Here is a 23733-nt window from a genome sequence, read left to right as displayed (position 1 = left end):
TTCTGTAAAATCACAAAATAAACAAAGGCTGTCCATGGTTATTCATGAACTAGAAATTCAGAGTTGTGGAAGCCTTTAGACCACTGTGTGGGTTAATGTCTTCACTATTGGTGAGGAAGCTGGGCTGTAGGGGGGACCCATTTCAGAAGGATGGTAGTCAAGGACAGAAGGTATTTCAAACTGAGTTTCTGGGCCTTTGACACATTAGTACTCAATGTATGAAAAACAAAAAGACAGGAACAAATAAAAGATGAATATGGCTGGGCATGGTGGTGCATACCTTTGATCTCAGCACTGGGGAGTCAGACGCAAGTGGATCTTTGCTGTGAGTGTCTTTCTGTATGTTGTGAATTTGTGTTGCTTTGATTGGTTGATAAATAAAGCTGTATTGGCCTATGGCAAGGCAGCTTAGAGGCAGGTAGGAAATAAAAGCAGATAGACAAGAAGAAGAAAGGAGAAGGGAGGAGATGCCATCCTGCTATCCAGGGAGCAGCATGTAATAGTACACAGGTAAAGCCACAGAACACATGGCGACATGTAGATTAATAGAAATGGGCTGAAAAGAAAATTGAACCATAGGCCATGGTCATACAATTTGTAATTGATATAAGCCTCTGTGTATTTACTTGGGTCTGAGTGACTGCAGGACCAGGTGGGACACAGAAAAAGTTCCAGCTACAGATCTCAGTGAGTTCAAGGCCAGTCCCATCTACAGAGCTAGTTTGAGGACAGGGAGGGCCACACAAAGAATTCCTTTCTCAAAAAAAAAAAAAAAAAAAAAAAAAGCAAACCAGAAAGATGACTATGAGAATTATAGAAAGGTGTAACAGTGTGTTTGGGCTCAAATTTACAGACATTGGAAAATGGTCATTAAAGAGAATTTAGGCCAAAACAAATGGCTACACTGGGCTGAGCAAACTCCTTTTCATGGGAAGTGAGGCCATGAGTGCCATCAATACCCTTCCAGCTCCATGGTCCAGCCAGTCTTTCTGCTTTTGATCTGAACCTCTTAACTGTATTCTAACATGTGTGTCATTCTTGTTCTAGTAATGGCCAGGTCTTATCACAGAGAAGACTGGCTCTGATCTACGTTTATGTTACAGCATTTAAAGTTTTACATAAATGCTGACTGCTACTTCTACTGTTTAACTTCCTATGAACCAGAGCACCAGCCTCATCATCACTATAAACACATCTATATAACCCCTCCCCTCCTCTCCCTTCCTCTCCCCTTCCCTCCACTCCCTTCCCCTCCCCTCTCCTCCCCTCCCCTCTCTTCCTCTCCCCTCCTCTCCTCTTTCCTTCCACTGTGAATATTTAAGATTCTCCTCCTGTCTTTGTGCAGTGGACAGGATTCACAAGGTCCTAACCCAGGGCCTCTATCCTAGCTTTCTGTGCCTGGCAGCATCATCACAAGGCACAGCCACAGCCAGGGTTAACTCCAGAGATAACAATGCTCTCAGTAAACACCCAGCCTTGACCTTCACCTTCCCAGTGAATGAAGCCAGCTTCCAGGGACTCAGAGGATTGCTGGGTGATTTTTATCTCTTTTCTGGTGATAAAGTATTAACCACAAATGTTGCTGTTTATTAATTTAGTTAATTTGTTTGTGTCAAAGTTTGAATTATTTTTATAAATAGAAGTGCTTTTTCCATTTATGATCTGGGTCATTTGCTTTATTAATAAAATCACTTAATTCCAGAGAAGCTCTGAAGACCTGAAAATTGCTGATTCATGGGGCCAAATACTTAACCCAAGACTGTAGTTCTAATCTTTTAAAGGAAAGATTCTTATTCATGGTTCCCACTTGCATGTGGAGTTACATTCTACAATCAAATTGCATACTAAATAAACATCGATTCAGATTTTCTCTCGTGGGTAAATCGCTGTGTCATTGTGAACAGAAAAAGATCTGTTTATATATTTGAGTCTCTCTCTCTCTCTCTCTCTCTCTCTCTCTCTCTCTCTCTCGTGTGTGTGTGTGTGTGTGTGTGTGTGTGTGTGTGTGTGTGTGTGAAGGAAGTTGGAAGATCACTCCATCACTGTGTTCCTGACCGATAAATAGGTCAGCTATGTGCTGATCTCCTTTGTGTTGCTTTACTGCTGCTTTGGGATGGGAATGCTTTCCTCATCTAACATCTAGACAATGAGAAATGAAGAGAACATGGATTATTTGGTCAAGCATGTGGAAGTTTTCCTAGTCATGTATGTATACCTCAAACACACCCCAAAGCTGTAGTCAGTTTGAGCGACATGAAAAGCTGCCATTTTCAACAGAGAAATACTTTCAAAGTGCTCTGCCCAACTGGGATGATTTTCTAAAGCTTAATCTAAAACACTGTGGGTATGATCTATTAATTTACCCTCAGACTGAGTGCTGTCCCTCTGTAAGTCACAGAAACAGAAACGGAGAGACAGCTTTTAAATGCTTACTTTGGATATGCCTCACCCTACTATGTTCTTTAAGACATTCTTGAGTTGTAGCCCTACTTTTTGAATCTGATCTCCCTAGATATGTTTGCTTGTATCTCATCAATTAAATTTTTCAGCTCCTCGAGGAAAGGGATTATTATAAAGCTTGATTTCCAATAAAAGAAAAGATGCTTGTAAACATCTGTCAGTGAATAAATGAATGAATGTTTACTTTTATAATGTACATACGATAGAGATAGCATTACCAAGAAAGGGTTTGGGGTCACAGAAAGAGGTCAGCAGTAAAGATGAAGCATGGAAACCGGGGTGAGTGGGTTCCATACATCTGAAGAGATCTATCCCTTCTGCCTTCATTACTCAGATTTTATTTCAGCACCCACAGTTCAGAAACCAGACAAGCCTTCCTGGGAATGTGGCCAGGAAGTAAATTGGATTTCAGTGATTCATATTTATTATGGCTATATCTTGTGTGAGGCTCTGTATGGGACATATATATTACTCTAGGATGTCTCTCCACTGTAAAGGCAGGTTCCGAAACCCTCACATCTGCACTGTAACTTCATACAAGTACAAGAAAACAGGCATTCCATGACTGCACACATGTGGTATATAGTTACTCTTACTTTTGCAGCTTTCCCTACTTGGTAAGTTACTTTCACCACGGATTGCATTGGAACCAATCTCACCACTGTGTAGCTCACATAAGAATATTCTTAAGAATCGCTGATGGCAGTACAGGGAGTCCAGGCCGGTCACCATGCATTAACCGTAACTGATAAATACAAAGGACGGGTCTCATTTATATGCCGGCTTATCCTCTGTCTTGACATCATATGACTAATAAAACTGATATAGACCCAAGTTCAAGTTAAAGAGAATGCCCATATCTGTGGCTGTGTGGTCACCTCTAAAGCTTCCTTCTTTGTGGGCTGTTTTCAGAGATGTGCTTCTCCTGGCTCTCTCTAACACAGGAGCAGTGGTTGCCATGAAAACGGACACACAAATTCACAGAAAGCATGAGCCACAGCATTTGGACAGCTCCCCAGAAGCCTGCCATCCAGGCCTGCCAGTCATGTCTGGTGACATCCAGTTGCTATCCTCTCAAGGCCTCCCCCACCCTTCTGCCCCAACCCCTGCCTCTTGGATGGCTCTCTGAAGCTGTTGCAGATTATGTCTGATCTAGTTTTCTGTCTTTTGTTAATCAGGAAAAATATTACTAGCGTTTAGGACCACTGTGCTGAAGGCATCTTTGCAGACACAGACCTGTGTAAGCCACTGCTCTCACTCTCCAGTGTGGCAGGCTATGTCTTGAGAGCTCTGGCTACTGAGTTTATTCTAATTGTGTGCAATGGAAGAGAAAGGAAAGATGTGGGAGCAGCCAGTTCCATACCACACAGGTAAGCATCTGAGGCTGTGGAGGGGGTTGGTCATGGACCACAGAGGTCACTCAGGTGCCAATTGGTAATAAAGTCAGTGATTTAGACTGGAAGTCTCTGGGGGTTTCAGTATTTGCATAGCTAATAAGCATGCTTATGAAAACACCGCAAGGAGAGATGCACAAATTCTTCCCCATATGATTGGCCTCTTCTCTTTTCTTATAAGTCAGAGTTAACCAGGAGCCCTCATAGCACCGAGATATGAAACCAAGGAGCTTTCAGCAGACGGTCCTGGCCCTTGTTGGAGTCCTGTCCCCTGGTCCCTGCTGCCTGAGGGTGTTTCCCACTTTACGTTCTCAAGCAGCCAGCAGCAACGGCTTAGGTTGGAAGCACACGTTAGGCTCCAGTTTCCAATCCCCATTTATCATCAGTTTCCTCCATCATTTTTGCTAAATGAAGGCTGTCCCCAGACCTCTTCCCATAGAGCTGTCCGAAGGAACATCAGTTTCCCTGGGACTGGGGAAATCAGAGATGAGGGAAATATCAATGTCCTAGACAGCTAACTTATTTGGTTAGTTTGAGGGTATAATTTGCATTATAATTTTATTCTGAATTTTAAACCACATGAAGTGGTGCTGTCTGTTCTCATGAGTGTTGCTGGTCACTCTCAATGTTGCATGGGTTTCTTCAGCTGGGAGCCCAGCACTGAGAGAGTCTCAGCAATCACTGTCTCACCGTCATTCATTCAGGTCTCATTGTCAGCAGTCAGGGGTGCCGGGAAGACTTTGGAGTGCATGCTTACATACTCCCTTCTTCAGTGCTAGGGGAGTCAAGAAACCTGCCCAAAGTCACACCAGTGGAGAGGGCTACAACTAGTATTAGTACCTCACCCCAAATTCCCCCTTATGTCCAAATACAGGAAGAAAAAAATGAAGATCATTTTTGCACCAAAGAATGTCAAGACAGTATTCTTGAAAATAAAATCTTGATAACTGATGTTAGAAAAATCCAAACTTAGCAAAACAGAATAACTAGTAGAGAAAAGTAGAACAGACGTACAGTGCCCCATGGGAACAAACACTGGCGTTTGTGACATGCCAGCCCTCTGACACTGTGCTTTCTGACTAAGTGGGACATAACACATACAGCATGGACGTACTGGATGGGTGAATGGATGGTCACATGTTGGGCAGACAGAGGTAGACAGTATCAACTTTCTCCATGCTACTCAGAATGGATGGCCATTCAAAATAAGTGTATTGTCTGTTTCTGGAATTTTCCATGTAGGCCATTGTTGACAATGGGTAAGTGAAACTGAGGAGAGCAACATTGCAGATAAGGGAAGCTATTGTACGTGCTGGATTAAACAATTGACTGTGGAGCTAATTCATCTTACAATTACCCTTTATTAATCTTCTTGGTTTGATTCAAACTTCTAAAGATTCCCATAGACAAATATAAATCAAGCATTTTATCTGGGATCTCTGAAGACATAATTAAACTATTATAGAAACATGCTACACCCTTTAAAGCTAATGACTCCCTAAAAGTCTATTTAGATTCCTGTTTGATTGAAAGAAATGGCAGGTGCAAAAAACAAAAAACAAAACAAAACAACAACAACAACAACAAACCCACTCTTATTTGGCAGCTGGCAGAAGAACTGGTTCCTCGGGCCTTGTGAAGAAACCATGTGGGAAACCACTCTTAGCTGGGAATCTTGGTTTCCCCATCCACAAATGAGTAAACATAATGCCACTATCTTGGTATTGCAATTCATGTGTTCCAAACTGAAATTTGTTAAGTTAGCATTTAAGATGCTATTTAATGTAAAAGAAGTGCTATTTCATTACTGTTTTACCTTATTATTGTTGTTCATCTCTTACTGTGGCTGATTTTTTAATTAAAGTCTATTAAAGGTATACAGGGAAGTACATCACACACACACACACACACACACACACACACACAATGGATCAGGGAGATATCTTGTTACTATTTCTAGTTTCTAGAGTACTTGGGGGGTCTGTGAAATGAGTCCCCAGTGGAAAAGAGAGGCATGGTGCATCACTCACATACCATGGGCAAGCTCTGTGATAGGCCCTGGAGTTAATACATAGCCACGGGAAACCACCCCATGAGAAAGCAGGGTAAAGACCTGTGGCAGAGTTCTACCCAGGTTCAGGGTGATGTGAGCATGGAGCGGGGTGTGTAACCAGGCCTGGAGGCTCAGAAGACTCACACTTGGAAAAACAAAACATGTCTAGATGGATGTGAATGGCTAACCAAGGATTAACAGGGAGTGAGACGATGGATGTTCCAGTCATAGAGAACACAATTAGGAAAGGCCAGAGGATGGAAGCCCAGGTCCGGTTTAGAGGCATCTATAAAATTTAGTAGTGCATACAATGCGTTTGGGATCATCATGGTGCTAGAACAGGAGGCCTTAGAGTCCTGTCGTCCTCACGCACACTAAGCTCACTTTCAGAGTGTTACTGCATGTTTTCCAGCCTTGTGTCTAGGGCTTGGTTCAACACCACTGTGACAGGGTTTGGGATCCGCACTTTTAACCAGGATTCTAAGGTGAGAATTCTGAAGAAGCGTGCCTGTGAAGGTTGCTATAGGAGGAGATGTAACATGAAAGGACTCTAACAGAATGGTAGTTTGATCCAATTAACACTGTAGCCAAGAGGATACAAATATACACATATGTTCATTCCAGGTTGCTGAAGAACATATTTAGAGCCTGTCTTTAGGTTTCTTCAATGGTCCGGGCACTTTCTCTATTCCTTCATAAAAGGGTGTATAAGGGTGTTTAAGAGCATAGGAAATAAAGAGAACTCCTTCAAATAGTAGTCATTAATTTTTAAGAGTGAAGTCAGGCATTTAAGACAACTTTGACAGAGGGTGACATGCTAATGTATAATAGGAAGTGTTTGGTAAAGCCTTGGCAGTGCTGGTGCATCCTGGGGACTGTGAGTGATGAGGCTTTGGGGGCTGGAAGGATGGCGAGACAGTTGAGAGCACTGCTGCTCCTGTGGAGGTCTGAGTTTGGTTCCCATCACCGAGTCAGGGGGCTCCCACCCAACCACCTGTAACACGAGTTACAGGGCATCCAACACCCTCTTCTGGCCCCTGGAGACACTGCACTCTATGCACAGATGACAGAAGACAGACAGACAGACAGACACACACACACACACACACACACACAAATAAAAACAAAACAATTTTTAAAAAGGGCTGGGGGCTGATAGGAGGCCTTCAGTCACAGGAGCTTCTCAAAGGGGACTGTGGAGCCCTGGTCTCCTTCCCATTTTGTGCACTGGCCGTGAGCTGAGTGGCTGGCTCTCTTCTGCTCTGCACCTCCAGCAGAAGGTGATGCCTCTTACAGAACCCAAAGCAATGGATTTCAAACCATGAATTGAAACTTTTGTAACTAGGAGATAAAATAAACCTTTCTTCTTTATATGTTGATTACCTTGGCTATTTCACTACAACAACAGAAAGCTAACACAACCACCTTATTATTATAAAATATTTTGTATAAAAAAATCCACAAATAACAATTAAAGTATTTGTTAGTGTTCAGGGATGCGGGATAGTTTGGTTTAGCTGATTCATACAACGCCAGACTCTCCCACATATGTAACCCAGAGCAACACAATCAGGGCCCCAGAGCTTTGGTTAAACCACAGCATTAATATTATACTGGCTACCCAGGCCTGTCTATGGGGGTATGGTAAGTGCTGATTGTCAATTGACAGCATCTAGGATCACCCTGAGGCAGACCTCCAGGCATACCTGTGAGGGATCATTTAGGTGAATGTTAGCATCTGAGAATGTCAGTAAGAGATTATCTTGATTCGTTCAATTTATATGGGAAGCCACATCTTAACTGTGCATGGGGCTCCTAGCCTAAACAGAATGGAGATAGGGAGTGGATTAGTAGCTAGCAAGCATTCACGGCTCCTGTTTTCTAACTGTGGATATGATGTGACTGTTTGCTTCAAGCCTCTGTTGCCATGACTTCCCCGCTGTAACCTTGAACTATGAGCTGAAATAAATCTACCCAGTTTTGGTGAGAGAATTTTTTCACCAATAGGGAAAAAAAACTAAGACAGGAGACTTTCTGCAGAAAACAAGGGAAGTTTTACAAGTGTCTATACACTCCTAAGCAGGCACACTGGGTTGCCTAAAGAGATGTTGTCCAAGTGCTAAATGTGCCCAGGAGTGGTAGAGCTCAGTCACATAGCACATAGCAGGTCTGTTTTCCAAGGACTCTCCACAGTGATTTCCATCCAAGACTCCTGGTGAATGCAGCACAGAGCTGCACGCACATCAGTGTCTGTTGGCCAACAGAGAACTAGGTAAAGAAAGTGAGCTTTATGGACACAATGGAAGTTATTTTTAGCAATACCTGTAACTACATATGTAACCCTTTAGGATAAACTGGAAACTGGGGAACTGGAAGCTTGGTGTAAATTTAGCATCTACCTTTGAATAAAAGGTGGGAAAAATGCATGTTGGATTCCCAAGCTCCACGGCTATTGTAGTGTTCTAGCAAACGTTCAAAATGCTCTTGTGCCTGTGAATTGAGTCACTTTGTAGTGGTTGAAGTACCAATGTGGAGAAGTGGCTTGAATTTCTTACAAGATCTCCAGTCGTACAACAACACTCCGAAGATCAGATTTGGGTCCTAAACTCTTCATGACTGGTCAGACCCTGCCTGCTGTGTTCTCTTCAGAGTGACAGAGATGAAATACCTCTTCTCTGCCAATCTCTAAAGGTGACATTTTGTAGGGCTCTTACAAAAAGTGACTAATGTTGCAGAGCTATCAGAATTCTGTCACAACTGAGAGTCTATACTGGGGATAGACAATTTTGTGGGAAAGCGTCTGCAGTGTTCACAGGCTGAGAATGAGAATTCTGGCAGGATCTTAACCCACAGCTCACTATCTGAGGGACAAGGAGAGGTTAATCCTTGATTTTATAGGCAATATCAAGTACCTTGATGTTAGGAGGTGTTTAGAATTTACTTTCCATGATAGGGATAGTAGTAAACTGGCACAATCTTCCCTGGACATGTATAGATAAATTGTCTGTAGGACAGAAGGTTTCCATCCAAATAATTACTAACCACTAGCTGAGTTGGGGAGGGTGTCTAGAAACTTAGAATGATGGAGTCTATTCCACACAGCTGTGGCTGCTTAGAGATATCGTGGGGACCATTAGAAGGATCTATTGCATGTCTAAATCTGGAACACCAGTCTGTCCTGAGGCTTGAAAGAGGTTCAACCATTAAACTGTGCAGACTGCTTTGACAGCGAGTGTTGGTTAATTACAGGGGCAATCTAATTACAAGGTTCCCCCGTAATTGATTCCCTTTCAAGTGTGTGGAAACTTCACTTGATATGCATTTGCTCCTGGAACTCATGGGAATAGATCAGATTCTTGGGGCTGTGTGTATCTTAGAACGCAGGCAGCCATCGTGACTATACTCTGAAGTCCACCTTAGGGGGTTCTTCTCAGTCAGATTTCCTTCCTTTCTTCATTCCTTCCATTCATTTCTCAGTTCATCCATCCATTCAGCATTCTACAGCAGTAACATGCACTTGCATCACTAATCTCTAAGGAGGTGAAGACACACTGAATAGAGTCACTGCCACAGACAGACTTCTAGTAGTTGGACAGATGGAAGAATACTTAAAACTCTATACTAATTATTGGGTCAGTGAGGCACACGGAACAGGGAGAAAACATGGAGACACCCTTGACTTTGCTTCACAGGCAAGGGTGTTGATGTGTGCAAGAGTAACACTGGGTGAGAGGCAGCACGGGAAATTGTGAAGATGAGTAAACAACGTGGGGATGGGGAAGAAAAATCCAGAACTGTGTGAGAAGCACTGGCGGCCACAGTGAACGACCTAGAGTAGCAGGTACCACTGTGCTCTCCTTCCACACATGATGGACAGGAACTGCTTTGCAAGCTCTATAAAGACAGGAGATAACAGCCACTGAGAAATCGCTATGTGCTAAGCCTCTGCTATAACAAGATCCCATCTACTTAAGTGGCTGAAGAAGGGTTGTGTGTGTGTGTGTGTGTGTGTGTGTGTGTGTGCGCGCACACACACATTTCCACACCACAGATGAGGACAGTGGCAGGACAGGAGTGTTGAGAATAAGGTCACTACACTGTGTGCTGAAGTTAGGCCCCTGATTGGGGCTTGTTTGTTCTCGGATGGAAGCTCCTTTTTTGTTACCTCTGTGCTGGCTTGTCTTATGCCAACTTGACACAAGCTAGACTCATCAGAGAGGATAGAACCTCAATTGAGAAAATGCCTCCATCAGATTAATTAAGGTTGGGCTGTAGACAACCTTAATTAGTGACTGATGGGGGTGGGGAGCAGCCCATTGCGGGTGGGGCCATCCTGGGGCTGGTAGTCCTAAGATCTATAAGAAATCAGGCCAAGCAAGCCATGACGAGCAAGCCAGAAAGCAGCACTCCTCCATTGCCTCTATCTCAGTTCCTGCCTCCAGGTTCCTATGCTATTTGAGTTCCTGTCCTGGCTTCCTCCAGTGTGGACTACAATATGGAAGTGTAAGCCAAACAAACCTCTTCCCCTCCAACCTGCTTTTGGTTATGGTGTTTCACCATAGCAATAGTAACCCCAACTGAGGCACTCTTCAAATATAAAGGAGATGTATGAAACATGCCTCCAAATCCACTGGGGCTTCTGAAGTGTAGCTCAGTTGGTAGAGATCTTCCCTAGTAAGGATGAGGTCCTGAGTTCAATCCTGACCCAAGCACTCAGTAAACCAGTTGTGGTGGGGCAGGTCTCTAATCCAGGCACTTGGGAAGTGGAGGTAGGAGGATCAGGAGTTCAAGATCATCCTCGGTTATATAGTTGGTTTGAGTAAAGATTGAAATACTGGAGACCTTGTCTCAAAAAAAAAAAAGTCTGAGCCATTGAGACTCTCCGTGTCCTCATTCATGAACTGATGAAGTTGTGAACATGAACTCTGAGGACATCGATACTTTGAGATTCTATTTTAATTAAATCTTTCCCCAGGCTTAAGAATCCTTTTTTGGTCTTACATAAATCTTTCTAACTACTCCCATAAGACACTTTATATCAGTATTAATGACCCTAGTACACAGGGCAGCCTGACAGCCACCATCTTTAGGGTGAATATGTCACTGTAGTCTGTCCACATTTCCATATTAAATTCCTGCAAGGATGTTCTTATCTTTAAGGTACATGATATGCATTTTAATTCTGATTAATTACCAAGTTATTCACAGGCCTTTTCTAATTCCTCAAAAGACGTACAAGTGGGCAGTAGACAGATGCTGACAAATGACGGCAGGGTCACTTTCCTCTTCTTCACTACATGATTTAATAAGCCAGCATTCTCCAGTTGTACCCTGTTTTCCTAGAGGGATGCACCTAACAGCAGCAGGGTCAAGTAAGAATGGCCTGCAAGAGAATGTTTGCTTCTAACTCTTATCATGCACGGCAGACTGGACTGCAGTTACGTCAGCAGAGAGCTAGGACCTCATCTTATTTTCAGTACAGCTCTTGATGTACTGGCTGCTTTCCTAGTAGCATCTATAACATGTGGTGGGAGACATTTCCTTCAAAACCCTTGGTTGAATCCAAACGGTCTTTCCCGTTTGGAGACCCTCAGCTTTCTGAGTCTCAGAAAGGTGCTTTTCATGGTCGGCCCTGAAGCCAGGTATGGAGCTGATGCTGTGTCCCACCTACCATCCCTTCGCTCCCCAGGACTTGGATACACGGACGCTGTCGCAGTACAGGGTCCATGCTGGTGGTAAGGAGCAGCGCTGAGGCTTCGCGGTGAGGCTTCTGTGTCCTGCAGCAGCAGTGCAGAGGCCAATCCAGCCCTCACGTTGGTGTCAGCAGAACCAGACTCTGGGGTGAAGACTGCGCAGGCACTCAAGTCAGCCTAACTGGACTTGACTTGGCCTGTCTCCCTCCTTCTTATCATTCTTATCTGGTCCCTCCATCCTTAGCTTAGTTCTAGGAGCCTGTTAGCACCCACAATGAACTTCTTTTTTACATTAAAAAATACCCTTAAACCCTTTTATTTCAAAATATCTCTCAAGCCTATAGAAGAATTTTGAGGGTGATACAATGGATTACCGAATGTCTTTTCTCAGTTTAACCATTTTTTAAAGTCAGTTTTTGTTTTATTTGCTTAGTTGTGATCTCTTTTCCTTTTTTCCCATATGCCCTTTCTCCATACATACAATTTATTATCATATATAACTCAAACAAGAGTAGGTTACATATGCCATTTATCATCATTCATGTGGCAGCATGCATACTTTATGAAGACGAATCATACTCTTTTTGAAGTATTTTTATCACACATTATACCCAAGATTCACATGACATTTTCATACATGTGCATTTTGTATTTTGATCATATTCATCCTATTATCCTCCCTTGCCCTCTTCCCACCCCCACTGATCCCTTTTTTCTTCTCAGCCTGTCTGATTTCATGTCTTTTACTATTTATTTATTCATTTGTTTATTTGCTTGTTGTGTGACCCAATGAGTTCATTTATAGTCACTTATGAACAAGGCCATCCTTTTATACTCTCACATTGGTTCTCCAACTTGAGAAATTTAACACCATATTAGACCAACGACTTCTGGTCTGTATTCAAATTTTGCTAATCACATCAGTGAGCAGTGTCCTTAGCCATTGTCCTTATTCATCCAAATCTATTTTAGGATCATGTATTGCATTTATTCGTCTTATCTCTTTAGTCTTCTTTTAATTTGCATCAACTTTTCTCCTTTTCATTCTGTTATGATATTGGTATTTCAGAAACAAAAAATCTGATTATTTCATAGAACTTCCTTCATAATTTGCCTGAGTTTCTTGTGATTGAATTCGGCAGTGATTTCAGCATGAATCTCTTTGAGGCAGTACATCCAGAGGCTCAGATGGTCATGTGATCCCTCATGATGCTGACTTTCATTGTTCAGTTATGGTGCTTTCTAATTTAATCATTCGAAAGTTAGCATCTTTTCTCTTCTTAACTTTGAAGATGATGTTTTGATATTGCATGCCTGTTTTCTTTCTAATCAAATACCACTCCCATCCATCAGTGTTTTTTTTTTTTGGGGGGGGGGCTTTCTCACCATGTTCAGGATGCTCTTGAACTTGATATGTAGCCAAAGATGACCTTGAACTCCTGATCCCCCTGACTCCACTTCCTGAGTGAGTGTTGAGACACAGGCCACCCTGCCCCTGACTTGCATGGATCATTCCTGTGAGTCAGTTTCTATGATGACGGTAAACAACGGTTACTTTTCTATTTGCATCACTTCCTTCCTGCTTGTTAATTGCTTGAATATACTTTTTTCCCCTTGGTTTTTTGAGGAAGGGTTACTTTGTACAGCCTCGGCTATCCTGGAACTAGCTCTGTAGACCAGGCTGGCCTCGAATTCAGAGTTCTGCCTGCCTCTGTCTCCTGAGTGCTGGGATCAAAGGGGTGCATCACCACTGTCTGACTGAATATATTTTTAATGAGTCTTCATCTGCTGTATGAGATTGAGTTTGTCTCAGTTACTTACACTTAAAAACATGACTGAGTACATTTAGGGAACTAAGAATAATGCTAAGGAAGCCTGTCAAATAATTTCACTCAAATATTCTATCTAGTTAGTTCAAAGAGGTGAACAGCATTAGGACAAGAAATCATATAACTTCTCAAGTTAGTTCACTCCACTGGTACAACACATTTCAGGCCAGACCTTCTTCTACCCTCAGCCAAATGACTGCTAAAATGGGTCGTGTAAATATCAAATAGTTATAACACAGCTGAAAAGCAGGAAAATGTCAGCTTTGGTGACTGAGTGCCAAACACCTGGCTATTTGGAAACATCTCCTGGTTTATTGCAATGTTTACTTTTCATTTAGCTTTTTCAATGTCATAAATGTCAAAATAAGAATAAAGGTGCAATGGAAATAAAAAATCAAAGAAAGGCAGACTTCATCCCAATATTGACTCCAGTAACTAACTCAACAGTTTAGGGCTTTGAGGGAAATTAAATTTTTTTTTTCCAGCCCCAAATTTCTCATTTATGAAATGAGATGGTTGAGTTGAACTTTTTAAACTAAGGATTCTATGACCTGAAAATAGCACATTTTCTTTTCTTTCTTTCTTTCTTTCTTTTTTTTTTTTTTTGGAACACAGAAACTGTTCACCTAGAATGTTCTATTCAGCACATTTGGATCCAAGATTATTTTGGAATAGACCAAACACCAGTAAAATGGCTCCCAAGCCTTCAGAGAATAGAGACATCAGTACGATTTAGTGTAAAGAGGCTCAAGCGGTTTCAGGCTATCAGAGTGACTGTCTTTCCCGAGAGAAACAATCTCACACAGCTTGGTACGGTCAGACCCAGAACGATGTGCCTCATTTGGACAGTCACACTATCAGGGAGCCATTAAAACAACACAGACATCCTAATGAAACACAGTCGAGTGAAGTGGGCTGTTTATCTTGCGTAAGAAAAGATTTCAAGGGATGAAGACATAATAGTCTTTCAAAGACAGGAAGGTCATTTTATTTAGGGGGAACATCATGTTGACTTGCGTCTCCCCTGGAGGGAAACTACAGCTCGCTTGGTGTCTGTTCCACTGTTAAAGCAGTGAAGGTGCTGTCCACATAACAAGACATTCTGTGCACATACAGTTTCAATCACTGCTGCTTTTTTGGGGGAACCTCATCATGCTTTGTGACATCAAAAAGCTACCTAAGAATTAAGTGTTTGTAGAGGGTATCAGTTCAATGGCGGGGCTCTGCTTTCCACGCATGTAAATCCCAATGCCCTGGTCTGCAGTAGCATCTGGGATTCTACAGTTCTAACAAGCCCTCAGCTGCTTCGTGTGCATATATTCATCTGCTGATTCAAGTGTTAAAGGCCACAAGATCTGAGTATAACTTTTAGAACCCACCTCCCTAGCACCATTAACACCGATGGACAAGGGAAAAAGACATATCACACAGCGCTGGTAGCCTTATTTTCCTCATATTGCCTTAAGGCGATTCTTATTCTCCAATTGTCAACTCTGTTCACACACACTGTGTTGATCTTGTGGGGCTTAGTCTGATGGCCACCTACCAATTGCCCAGTGATCAGGCAATATTTCCCTGACAAATGTTGGATTTGCTTATCATAGATGGTTGCTTCAGTTGACTGCACTCTTTTATTAATTAATTAATTAATTAGTTTGAGACACAGAGATATGTGCACACACGCTGGCACACACCGGGTGTGTGCTTCCTCAGGATGTTTCTCACTGCATTTCTTCTCTAAGCCATGCTGGTTTAGTACCAGGGGCTCATGTGTGCACAGACGTTGCACTGCTCAGCTATTTACTCTCCCTGCATTTGGCTTCATAAATCTCAAGTAAGCATCTTGCCCACCAGGATGTTCTGTGTGGTGCCTTCCTACTGTTTATCCCTTTAGGAAACTTTACTTCAATGTTACCACTTTGCACTCCAAAACCTGGAGAGTACAGAGATACAGTTTTATGAAAATAATCTCTCACATTCAAAGATAATGATAAACCTTTGCTAGACCTCACAGCCAAATTAGTAAAATGCCTTGAGGTCACTTGAGAGTCTACCTGCTATCTTACTGTGTACTCAGTCTGTTTGTTTAACCTACCTTTAAGAGAACAATGTGACAACCAGCCTTGCCTGGGGTTTCCCATCTAATAAGCTTTTCAACCTGTTAAAACTTAGCTTTAATCTTAAGTAATGTTCTCTTCAATGCCCCCGACACAGAGTAATACATGTGTGTATGTGTGTGTTGTGGTAAGCGTTTGCTCAAAGCAGCCAACAGTTGGAAGAAACCTTACACCATAAAATCCATCATAAACGTTGGAAACAACATATAGAGAGCTTGTTTACAATGCTTTGAGGCCAGCTGGTGTCAGTTGGAGTTAATGACTTAATCTATTGTAAAACACTGCTAATAATTTCTGTAAAGAATCCTCATTTCTTTCCCATATGATACTTTCTGAGCTGTTCAATAAATACAGAGCAGAGGCCTTTGTCATGGACACAACCACAGGGATGGATACAGACACAAACTAGTAACCACAAACTGCAGACCAAAGACACAGGCAGAGAAGTAGAGAATTCAAACTTGGGCTCACCCTTGATCAAAGTAATCTGAGAAGAAGTCTGTGATTTCACTGCTTAATGTGATGCCGATGTATTTTTGTGCCCTGATGTCACCTTTAATGCATTTAACCAATGCAACAGAGAATGGGTCTGCTCCTTTCCTAAACAGCAGCCTGCAAATAATCCCATAGTCATTGTGGCCTCCTGAGATTTTACTTTGCAAACATTTTAATCAGTATATATATGGCATTTTTTGAATTTGCATACTATACCAGTTGCTTTAGGAGCCACATGGCTTTGAAGAGGTACATGGGAGTAGGAATTCTGTGTCACTCTAGGTAGACTGCTGGCATCAAAACAGCAATAACCCTTTCTTGATATCTCTATGATTCATAGATCACCAGATGGTACTCTTTGGGGGAGGAAAATGTTGCTACATCAAGCCTCAGTCACAGGACTTGCCTGGGTTTACAGAGGTATGTTCACATGGACAGTGGGTTGGAGCTGAGCATATATCTGTAATGCTAGCTACCCCACCTGGTTCTGGTCTGTTCAACTGCAACACTGCTGACAGAGATCTGTATATCTCTTTCCAGCAAGACAATGGATAAACAGCCTCCTGCTCTCTCGATGTGCAAGCACTGTCATCCATGTGGTTTATAACCGTGATTGTCTAAAGGAAAAATCCATAGAAATGACCTGTTTACTGAAATCCCACTTGAAGTGTGATGCTAGCTATTTATCCAATGGAATTTAAATAAGAGAATGTTATCTCCTAATAAGAATAAGCCAAAGTGTTACAGTTTGACGCTACAGGACGGCATTGGCAGCTCTGAAAATCCACTAATTGTCTTGATACTGAACCGACAAGATACAAACTACTTTCCTGCTTGTATTTGGCACAATACGGTAATGTAATAGATAGGATATAATCATCCTTCTCAGAAGACTAGGAAAGGACAATCTTCCATTTGGTATCCTTACTAGAAGGTACAGCAAAGTGAGGAGAGGGAGTGAAGGTAAGCACCCCGGAAGGAAATGGTACCCCTTATTCTGGTCTTATCAAAATAACTTTGCTGTTTGGAAGTTTTGAGTATAGAAAATGGTGATGTGTGCTTCAGAAACTGGACAACCTTTTGTCCTCCATGAGCCTATTTGATTTTTCTTTTTTGGAAACAGCTTTTGCTATGTAGCCCAGACTGATCTTGAACCTTCCTCCTCCTCCAGTCTCCTGACGTTTTGCTGGGATTACACGTATGTGCCACCACATCCAAAAACACACGTGAAGTCACATCACTCTTTATCGTCACTAAAATTCAGCTGGACTTGGGTCTCTCAGTAAGAGGACACAGAATGGTGGTTTACCTGAACACTCACTGCCAGAGAGGTGCTACTTTAGTAACTGCATCAGGAAGTCCATTCTGAGCTGCAAGCCCTTGAAACAGCTCTAGGTATACCACTGTTGGAAAAGAGTGACCTCAACGGAAAGAGAGAAGGCCCAAACTAAGCCAGGCAAACAAAGCAAAGCAGCCTGCCAGATGTTCTCACTGCATGGTACACCGCATCTCAATGCTTCCAAGGTTGGCAGTAGTGATGGAGAAATGCTGGATTTTCAAATCAACAAGCTCTGTTTTAACTTTCTCTTCATCTGTACTTTAAAAATGTTTTAGAGTCAAAACATACATGTGCTGGAATTTGTAGTTTCAAGCATATGCTTTTAGGAAGAATTTTATGAACTATGAATAAAATCTATAGAGCCCATAATATGGGTTTTAGAGTGTCTACTGTTAATTACTGCCTGGAATGAAATTTTCAGCTTAATCAGATATCCTATAACACTTAACCACAGCTATGAGAATGTTAGTGCTAAATGCTTGGTGTTAAACCCATATCAAGTATGACTGCTTGTGAATATATGGAAAGGCACTTCAGAATCTTGCTGGAGATTTTCCTGTAATTTTGAGCATCTGCTTAACTGGACATGAATTTTCTTCAACAGAGTTGTAGTTTAGTGAAGAAAATAACCTCATTTTAAAAATGTTGGTCATTACTCATAGGGGTAATATAATAATAGCAAAGCTTGTGAGGGGAGACATGTGCCACTTAAGCTGAGTACAAGGGGCAGGGGCAAGGGCAGTAGCCACCCTTGACCAAGACAACAGAACCAGCCCTGCCCAAACACCATACCTGGCTCACCCTGCCTAAAGCATCATACCCTGCCTTCACTCCAAATGCCAATGGTTCAAATACCACGACGAGGGGTGTGTGGAGGGCTAGCGGCTGATGGCTTAGCAAAGGGTTGATAAAGAAATGACGTAGGGTGAAAAGTACCATGGGAGGGTGGAAGAGGCACCTGCCGGAAAGCTGGAAGTTCCGCAAATAACATCAGCAGCTTGCTGAGGGTCTCCACTGTGGCGACCTGAGGCAGGATGCTGAAAGCATCCATAGCCTATGCTGGCCTGACTCCTTAGTTCTTGGTGTTGAGAAAACCTAAAGAAATCTCCAGTGGTCAGGTCTTACATATTAACATGGTTGATTTATTTACATAAGTAGAGCCCCTCTATGAAAATTTTAAGGAAAAGCTCAAGTAGCATCATAAATTACAAAATCCCTCAAGTCTATTTTTTGGGGGACAACAGACAAAATGCTGACTTTAGAGTGACTAACGGTATTCTAAGTTTATGGTATACATGCTCACTGTGTGTTGTGAAGGTTCAATAAGTGAAGTATCTGCACTGAAGGCCTGGGATGAAGATCTGTCACCATCACAAAGAGATTATTTTGGGTCTGATTTCTTTCTGAAATAAGTTTTTTTTTTAATAACAAAAGGAGAAATTACCACTAATTCTTCATTTCCAAGAAAACCCGTCTTAGTTGAAAATGTAAATGACATTGATCTATATTTATACTCCAGCAGGAAACGGGTTGGGTTAGGAAACTATCCAGAGGCCATGGGTACTTTTGCTCCTGCTGGCAGTGGTAACTCATACCCACAGGAGCAAACGGGCACATTAGCACTGAGCGAGGGGATCTTGGTGGGATTAGGACCACAGTGTGCTTATCAGTAGTAGACAGCTCTGTCTCAACTGACGCTGGAGCGTAATTTAGTCACCATCGATCCCTTTGTGAGAAGGGAGAAGGAAGCGAGACGCAAGCCGTCACTAACGAGAGCCATCCTTGCTTAAGTTACTGGGGTAATCAGTTCCCTCTGGAAATAACTGGTGAACCAGTGAAAAACAACATACCTCCTGCATCTGAGAAACACAGTCACGGAGATGGCCATGAAACCAAGACATACGTTCCTTCCTGTGCTTTGTTCCTTTTTAAGAGATGACACTTTTCAGCTTGTAATGAACTATCAGAGTGAACCAAATGGGTGTTTTTAAAAGCCTGTGAGTGCAGGCTCTACCACAAGGAGACCAGTTAGCCTTTTGTGTGAGAATCAAGCATCCACTTGCAGAAGCATTAAGTTGGAAACATGAAGGCTCTGCAGGAGTTTTAATTGGACTATTTTTAAGGCTTCATGTGAACACCCCCCTCCACTCCAGATTGTTATTTACAAAGCACTTTGTTTTTTAAATATCTTGCATACAGAAAAGAGAAGACTTAGAAGGCATAGGACATGATTACAAGGGTTTTCTGTTTTATACCTGTTTTAATACAGCCAAGTAATACCAGCCTTTCAAATATGCCCAAAGCTGGCAGCAGCCTCAGTCAACATTCATGCTCCTGGTCTACGCTACAGAGGACGTGTTGGGATTTTAATTGAAAATATTTGAGGGTGTCTGGACTGTGTTTGTGCTTGTGTGTGAATAGAGTCAGGCACACACAAGACAGAGCTAAAACCAATAAGGAGCCATTCTTTAAATATACCAACACTACGGAGGGTCTATCTACAGGCTAAAGGACAGTGCTGGGGGAAGAGAGTGGGTCTTTAAGAATGTAAACAAAGATACATCATGAATCAGGTTGTCAGAGGTGATTTGGGGATAATCAGAATTCCCATTCAGACCACATCTGAAATTTTTCCTCAACATAATGGTCAAGAGTGAGGGGGGAAAGCATTGTGCTAGAAAATTTTGGCAAGGATGCTGATCGTGGCTTTTGTTTTGTAACATTCTCAAGTTCGGCTTGGCAGAACAGATCTGGAGCTTTGCTGCAAGCCCTGGTGTGCTGTTACAGCAGCACACACCACAGTGGGAACAAGTGAGCAATCTTGTTGTCACATCTGCCTCCTCTTCCAAGGTAAAAGTAAACCTTCAGAAACTGTTCCAGACCATTTAAGTTTCAATAGCACCCTCTCTTAAAAATATCCTGAAAACTGAGTTAAAACTGTTTTGGAGGGTGTGTGAATTCACCAGACTGTTTCTGCAAGTCTGCATTCACAAGAACCTATCTTGGAATAAATAAATAAGTAAATAAATAAATAAACAATTAATTAATTAATAACAAAAACATCAAAAACCCCAAAACAAAAATGTCATGGAAAGTTTTTAATAAATTGCATTACGCAGTCAACTATGATTTCTGTGAATATGAGAATTTTCTGAGAGCTGAATCTATTTATTCAAATGTTCCTCTTTTACCTTTGTAAAGAGATTATTTAATAATGCTATGTAAATAATGAAAGTTTAAGTATCATTCCTGGGTGAAATCAAAGCACAATATTTAATCAGTCCTTTGCTGCTGGCTTCCCGCCCCCAAGTTAGTGGGAGAGTTCCTTTGATTTTAAACTTTCTAATCAGGCAGATTGTATTTGCTACATATCTTTAAATTATACTAATAATTATCCATCAAATGTGACATAATCCCATTAATGACTTTCAAAGCAGGATGATGTCAGTGACAGGGCAATGCTGTTGGAATTCTACTCGGCTGACTCTGAATTCTTACTAAATAAACTTAAGATACAATCAGTAATACGCGTAAGATACAATTAGTATTATGCTTTAGATAACAGTACAAGATAGTTCAAAGGAATTTCCCCAAGACCTGGAAATTAAATATTAAGTCATGCATACATCAGTCTATTTGTTATGTCTCCGGGAGTCTAAACGACTGGAGAGGCATCTTTGGCACTCACACAGACACACCGGATGGATGCCAGGTGTGAGGGACACCGCCTATGAGGACTGCTATCTGAGTGTTTTTGGAAAGAAAGCCCCAGGGGAAACATGTCCAGGGATAGAGAATGAGCTCCGCTCACACTTTAGAAGCCTGAGTTAGTGCTTGGGTTATCTGACCACACAGCAGTACAATTTTATCCTGAGGAAAATCAACCTCGTGCATGAAAACTAGACTCAAGGTTAAAGTAATCTTCCCAACTGAGTACAGCGCTGGTATCTGAAGAAGCCCCTCCTGAGAACCCCAGAGCCGCTCCACTGTGACTACTGGGACAGATGACAATGTCCCGTCACCTGAAGGGGGAAATACATCGCAGAACATTTAAAATATATTGCATTACAGAACACTGCGACCGCGGCTAAGTGCTGGGACTGTGGAGAGCCCTGTGCAGGCAGGAGAGGCGGCAAGTCTGGCTGATGTTTGCCCTTCAGCTGACATACGTGCGAGGTGCAGCGATGGGATTGCAAGGAAACATGGTCACCTCCTCGGGGTTCCTCTGCTAGGATCCCAGAGCCGGCTTAAAGGCACAGCCTCAGGACTGAACAGAAAACAAACTTCCCAGCGTAAGTTCCCGGTCTTTCCTCCCCATCCCACCCTGGGACACAGTCCAGTGTTTCTGGGGAATGCAAACGCCACGGTCATGGTGCACCAGTCACTTGTTGAGTTGGGCGAGGTGCAGCTCTGGCCCCCAGGAACTTGGGGAGCATTGGCTCCCCCATGGACCCGCAGAAGGAGGTCTCTTACCTGCATGTGTCCCTGGTACATTCTGCTCCGGCGTCGTCAGGGCTCCCGAGGCTGCAGGGCTGCTTTCCCGGCGGGCTCGTAGAGAGGAGCAGGGCGGGCAGCGCGGTGAGGGCTCTCCGCGGGGCGCCCGGGCCACCAGCTACAGCGAACAGGCGGGCGAGAGGGCGGCGGGGCGAGCTGCGCGCTGCGGAGCTGTCCTCCACGCGGGTGCTGAGCGCGCGCGGGCACGGGGACACGGGGCCGGGCTCTCCGCGGGCGCAGTGCTGCTCGCCGCGCCTCTCCAACTCGCTGGTCCTGCGCCCCACTCTCGTCGGCGCTCACGAGGCGGCTGCGTCCCCTCCCGCCCCCGTCCCCGACGCCAGCCCGCTCCAGCCACCGCCGCAGCTGCCGAGCGCAGGGCGCGCGCCGCCCTCCGGGCCGCGTCGCCGCCTAGAGCTGCCGGCCCGGCGCGCGCGCTCCCGCGGAGCCGGGGGCGGGAGGGCGGCTCCAGCGAGCGCGCTCCCGGCGCGTGCTCCGCTGGCTTTCCCTGGTGGCTCAGAGAAAGCGGTGTGTCCTGAGAGCGGTCCACACCTGGAACCGCGGACCTTCTGCCGCAGTGGGAGTGATTTCGAGGCGGGGTACTGTCCACTAGCTGGAAGAAAAGTGGGAGAGAAAGGGTAGTGTCTCCTGGAGGTGAATCCTGACCTAGACATCCCACTCCCAGCTACCTCTGAGCATAATACTTAAAAACAAAAACAAACAACAACAACAACAAAAAAACCCCACACACTTCTCCCCAGCATTAAAACCACTCAGAATCCTGTTGTCTGTCTACCTTAATGTTACTTCCTTGACATCAGGAATCCCTGTGCACTAGCATTAACCCAGCATAGTACTGTGTACGTCCTGGCAGGTGGTAGGCACCTAATATGTATTTGCTGAAGGAGTGACCTTTGCTTTATACTAAAATACATAGGCAGACTGTTTAGGTAGGTCCCGAGTTGAAAAGACTGTGTAGTACATGTGTCCCCAAGTTTCCTAAAGCACAGTATGTATTAGTTGCATTGTAATATACTTTTCATAAAGCTGGAAGTGAGAATGCAAACTCCCTAGGGTGTGTGTTCCTATGACTGTGTGATCAGGGAAACTTCACAGTGTACAAAGTGTGGGCATTGGAGGTGGGGGCAGGGCAAGGGGCCTGTTTACAGGAAGGGCCCCTTGTCAGCCTCAGCTTTCATATTGGCTGGGGAACTGCAGGACACCTATTACCATTTTAAAAATAAACACGTAAACAAATGCAACAGAACCATGCACAGACCTGTGGGGACACGTGAACTTGAGAAATAATTAATCCAATTCAATGCACTGAAGTCCTAAAAGAAGCAGGCAGGAGAGCAAGCAGATAAACCCAAAGGGCCCAAGACCTGCTGGCAGCGGCTGGATGGATATTAGATCTCATCTGTAGTTAACCAAGTACAAATCTCTTTAGGCTTCCGTCTCAACCCTGTGTGATTAAACTCACAGTTGTATCCTGAAAACTAAGTATGTTCTTAGGTAAAATACCACCCATGTCTAGTTTCTGAGCTACTGTAATATAACATCCATGTCTGGTTTCCTTTTTCTTTTTTTGGGAAGGAGTCAAAGCCTAGTGGCAGGAGTCTGGCTGGGGTGCCAGGAACAGCTTCTGACCTCCCTGTTCTTTGGAGCAAAGGCACTGACCCCCCCCCCCCCCCTTCCCTCTTTTGACAAGGTGAGCTGGTTGTTTTTTGTCAACTTGATACAACCCTACATACGTATTTGGGAAGAGGGAGTCTCAATGGAGGTATTGCCTCCATCAGCTTATCCTGTGGGCAAGCCCGTGGGGCATCTCCTCCATGTCCTCTGCATCAGCTCCTGCCTCC

The 23733-nt window shown here is 43.4% G+C and overlaps 1 protein-coding gene across 6 annotated transcripts in view; it reads right to left on the bottom strand.

The window, feature by feature from the left end:
• The window catches only part of Pex5l (peroxisomal biogenesis factor 5 like), a 212252-nt gene extending 190029 nt beyond the window's left edge, over window positions 1-22223 (bottom strand). For 2 of the 6 annotated variants that reach the window (XM_016000355.3, XM_016000392.3), the window contains exon 1: window positions 21854-22149. In XM_016000355.3, the coding sequence (XP_015855841.1) occupies window positions 21854-21874 (21 nt within the window). In that variant the 5' untranslated portion in view covers window positions 21875-22149. Of the gene's footprint in view, window positions 1-21853 lie in introns of all 6 variants that reach the window. The other 4 variants (XM_006971126.4, XM_006971122.4, XM_076573883.1 and 1 more) reach the window with 4 other exon arrangements.
• Window positions 22224-23733: the final 1510 nt, after the last annotated feature.

Source organism: Peromyscus maniculatus, chromosome 6, assembly GCF_049852395.1.
Source record: "Peromyscus maniculatus bairdii isolate BWxNUB_F1_BW_parent chromosome 6, HU_Pman_BW_mat_3.1, whole genome shotgun sequence".
Classification (NCBI taxonomy): domain Eukaryota; kingdom Metazoa; phylum Chordata; class Mammalia; order Rodentia; family Cricetidae; genus Peromyscus; species Peromyscus maniculatus.
Note: the sequence above shows the minus strand (reverse complement) of the source record. Positions and strands in the feature narration are given on the sequence as shown.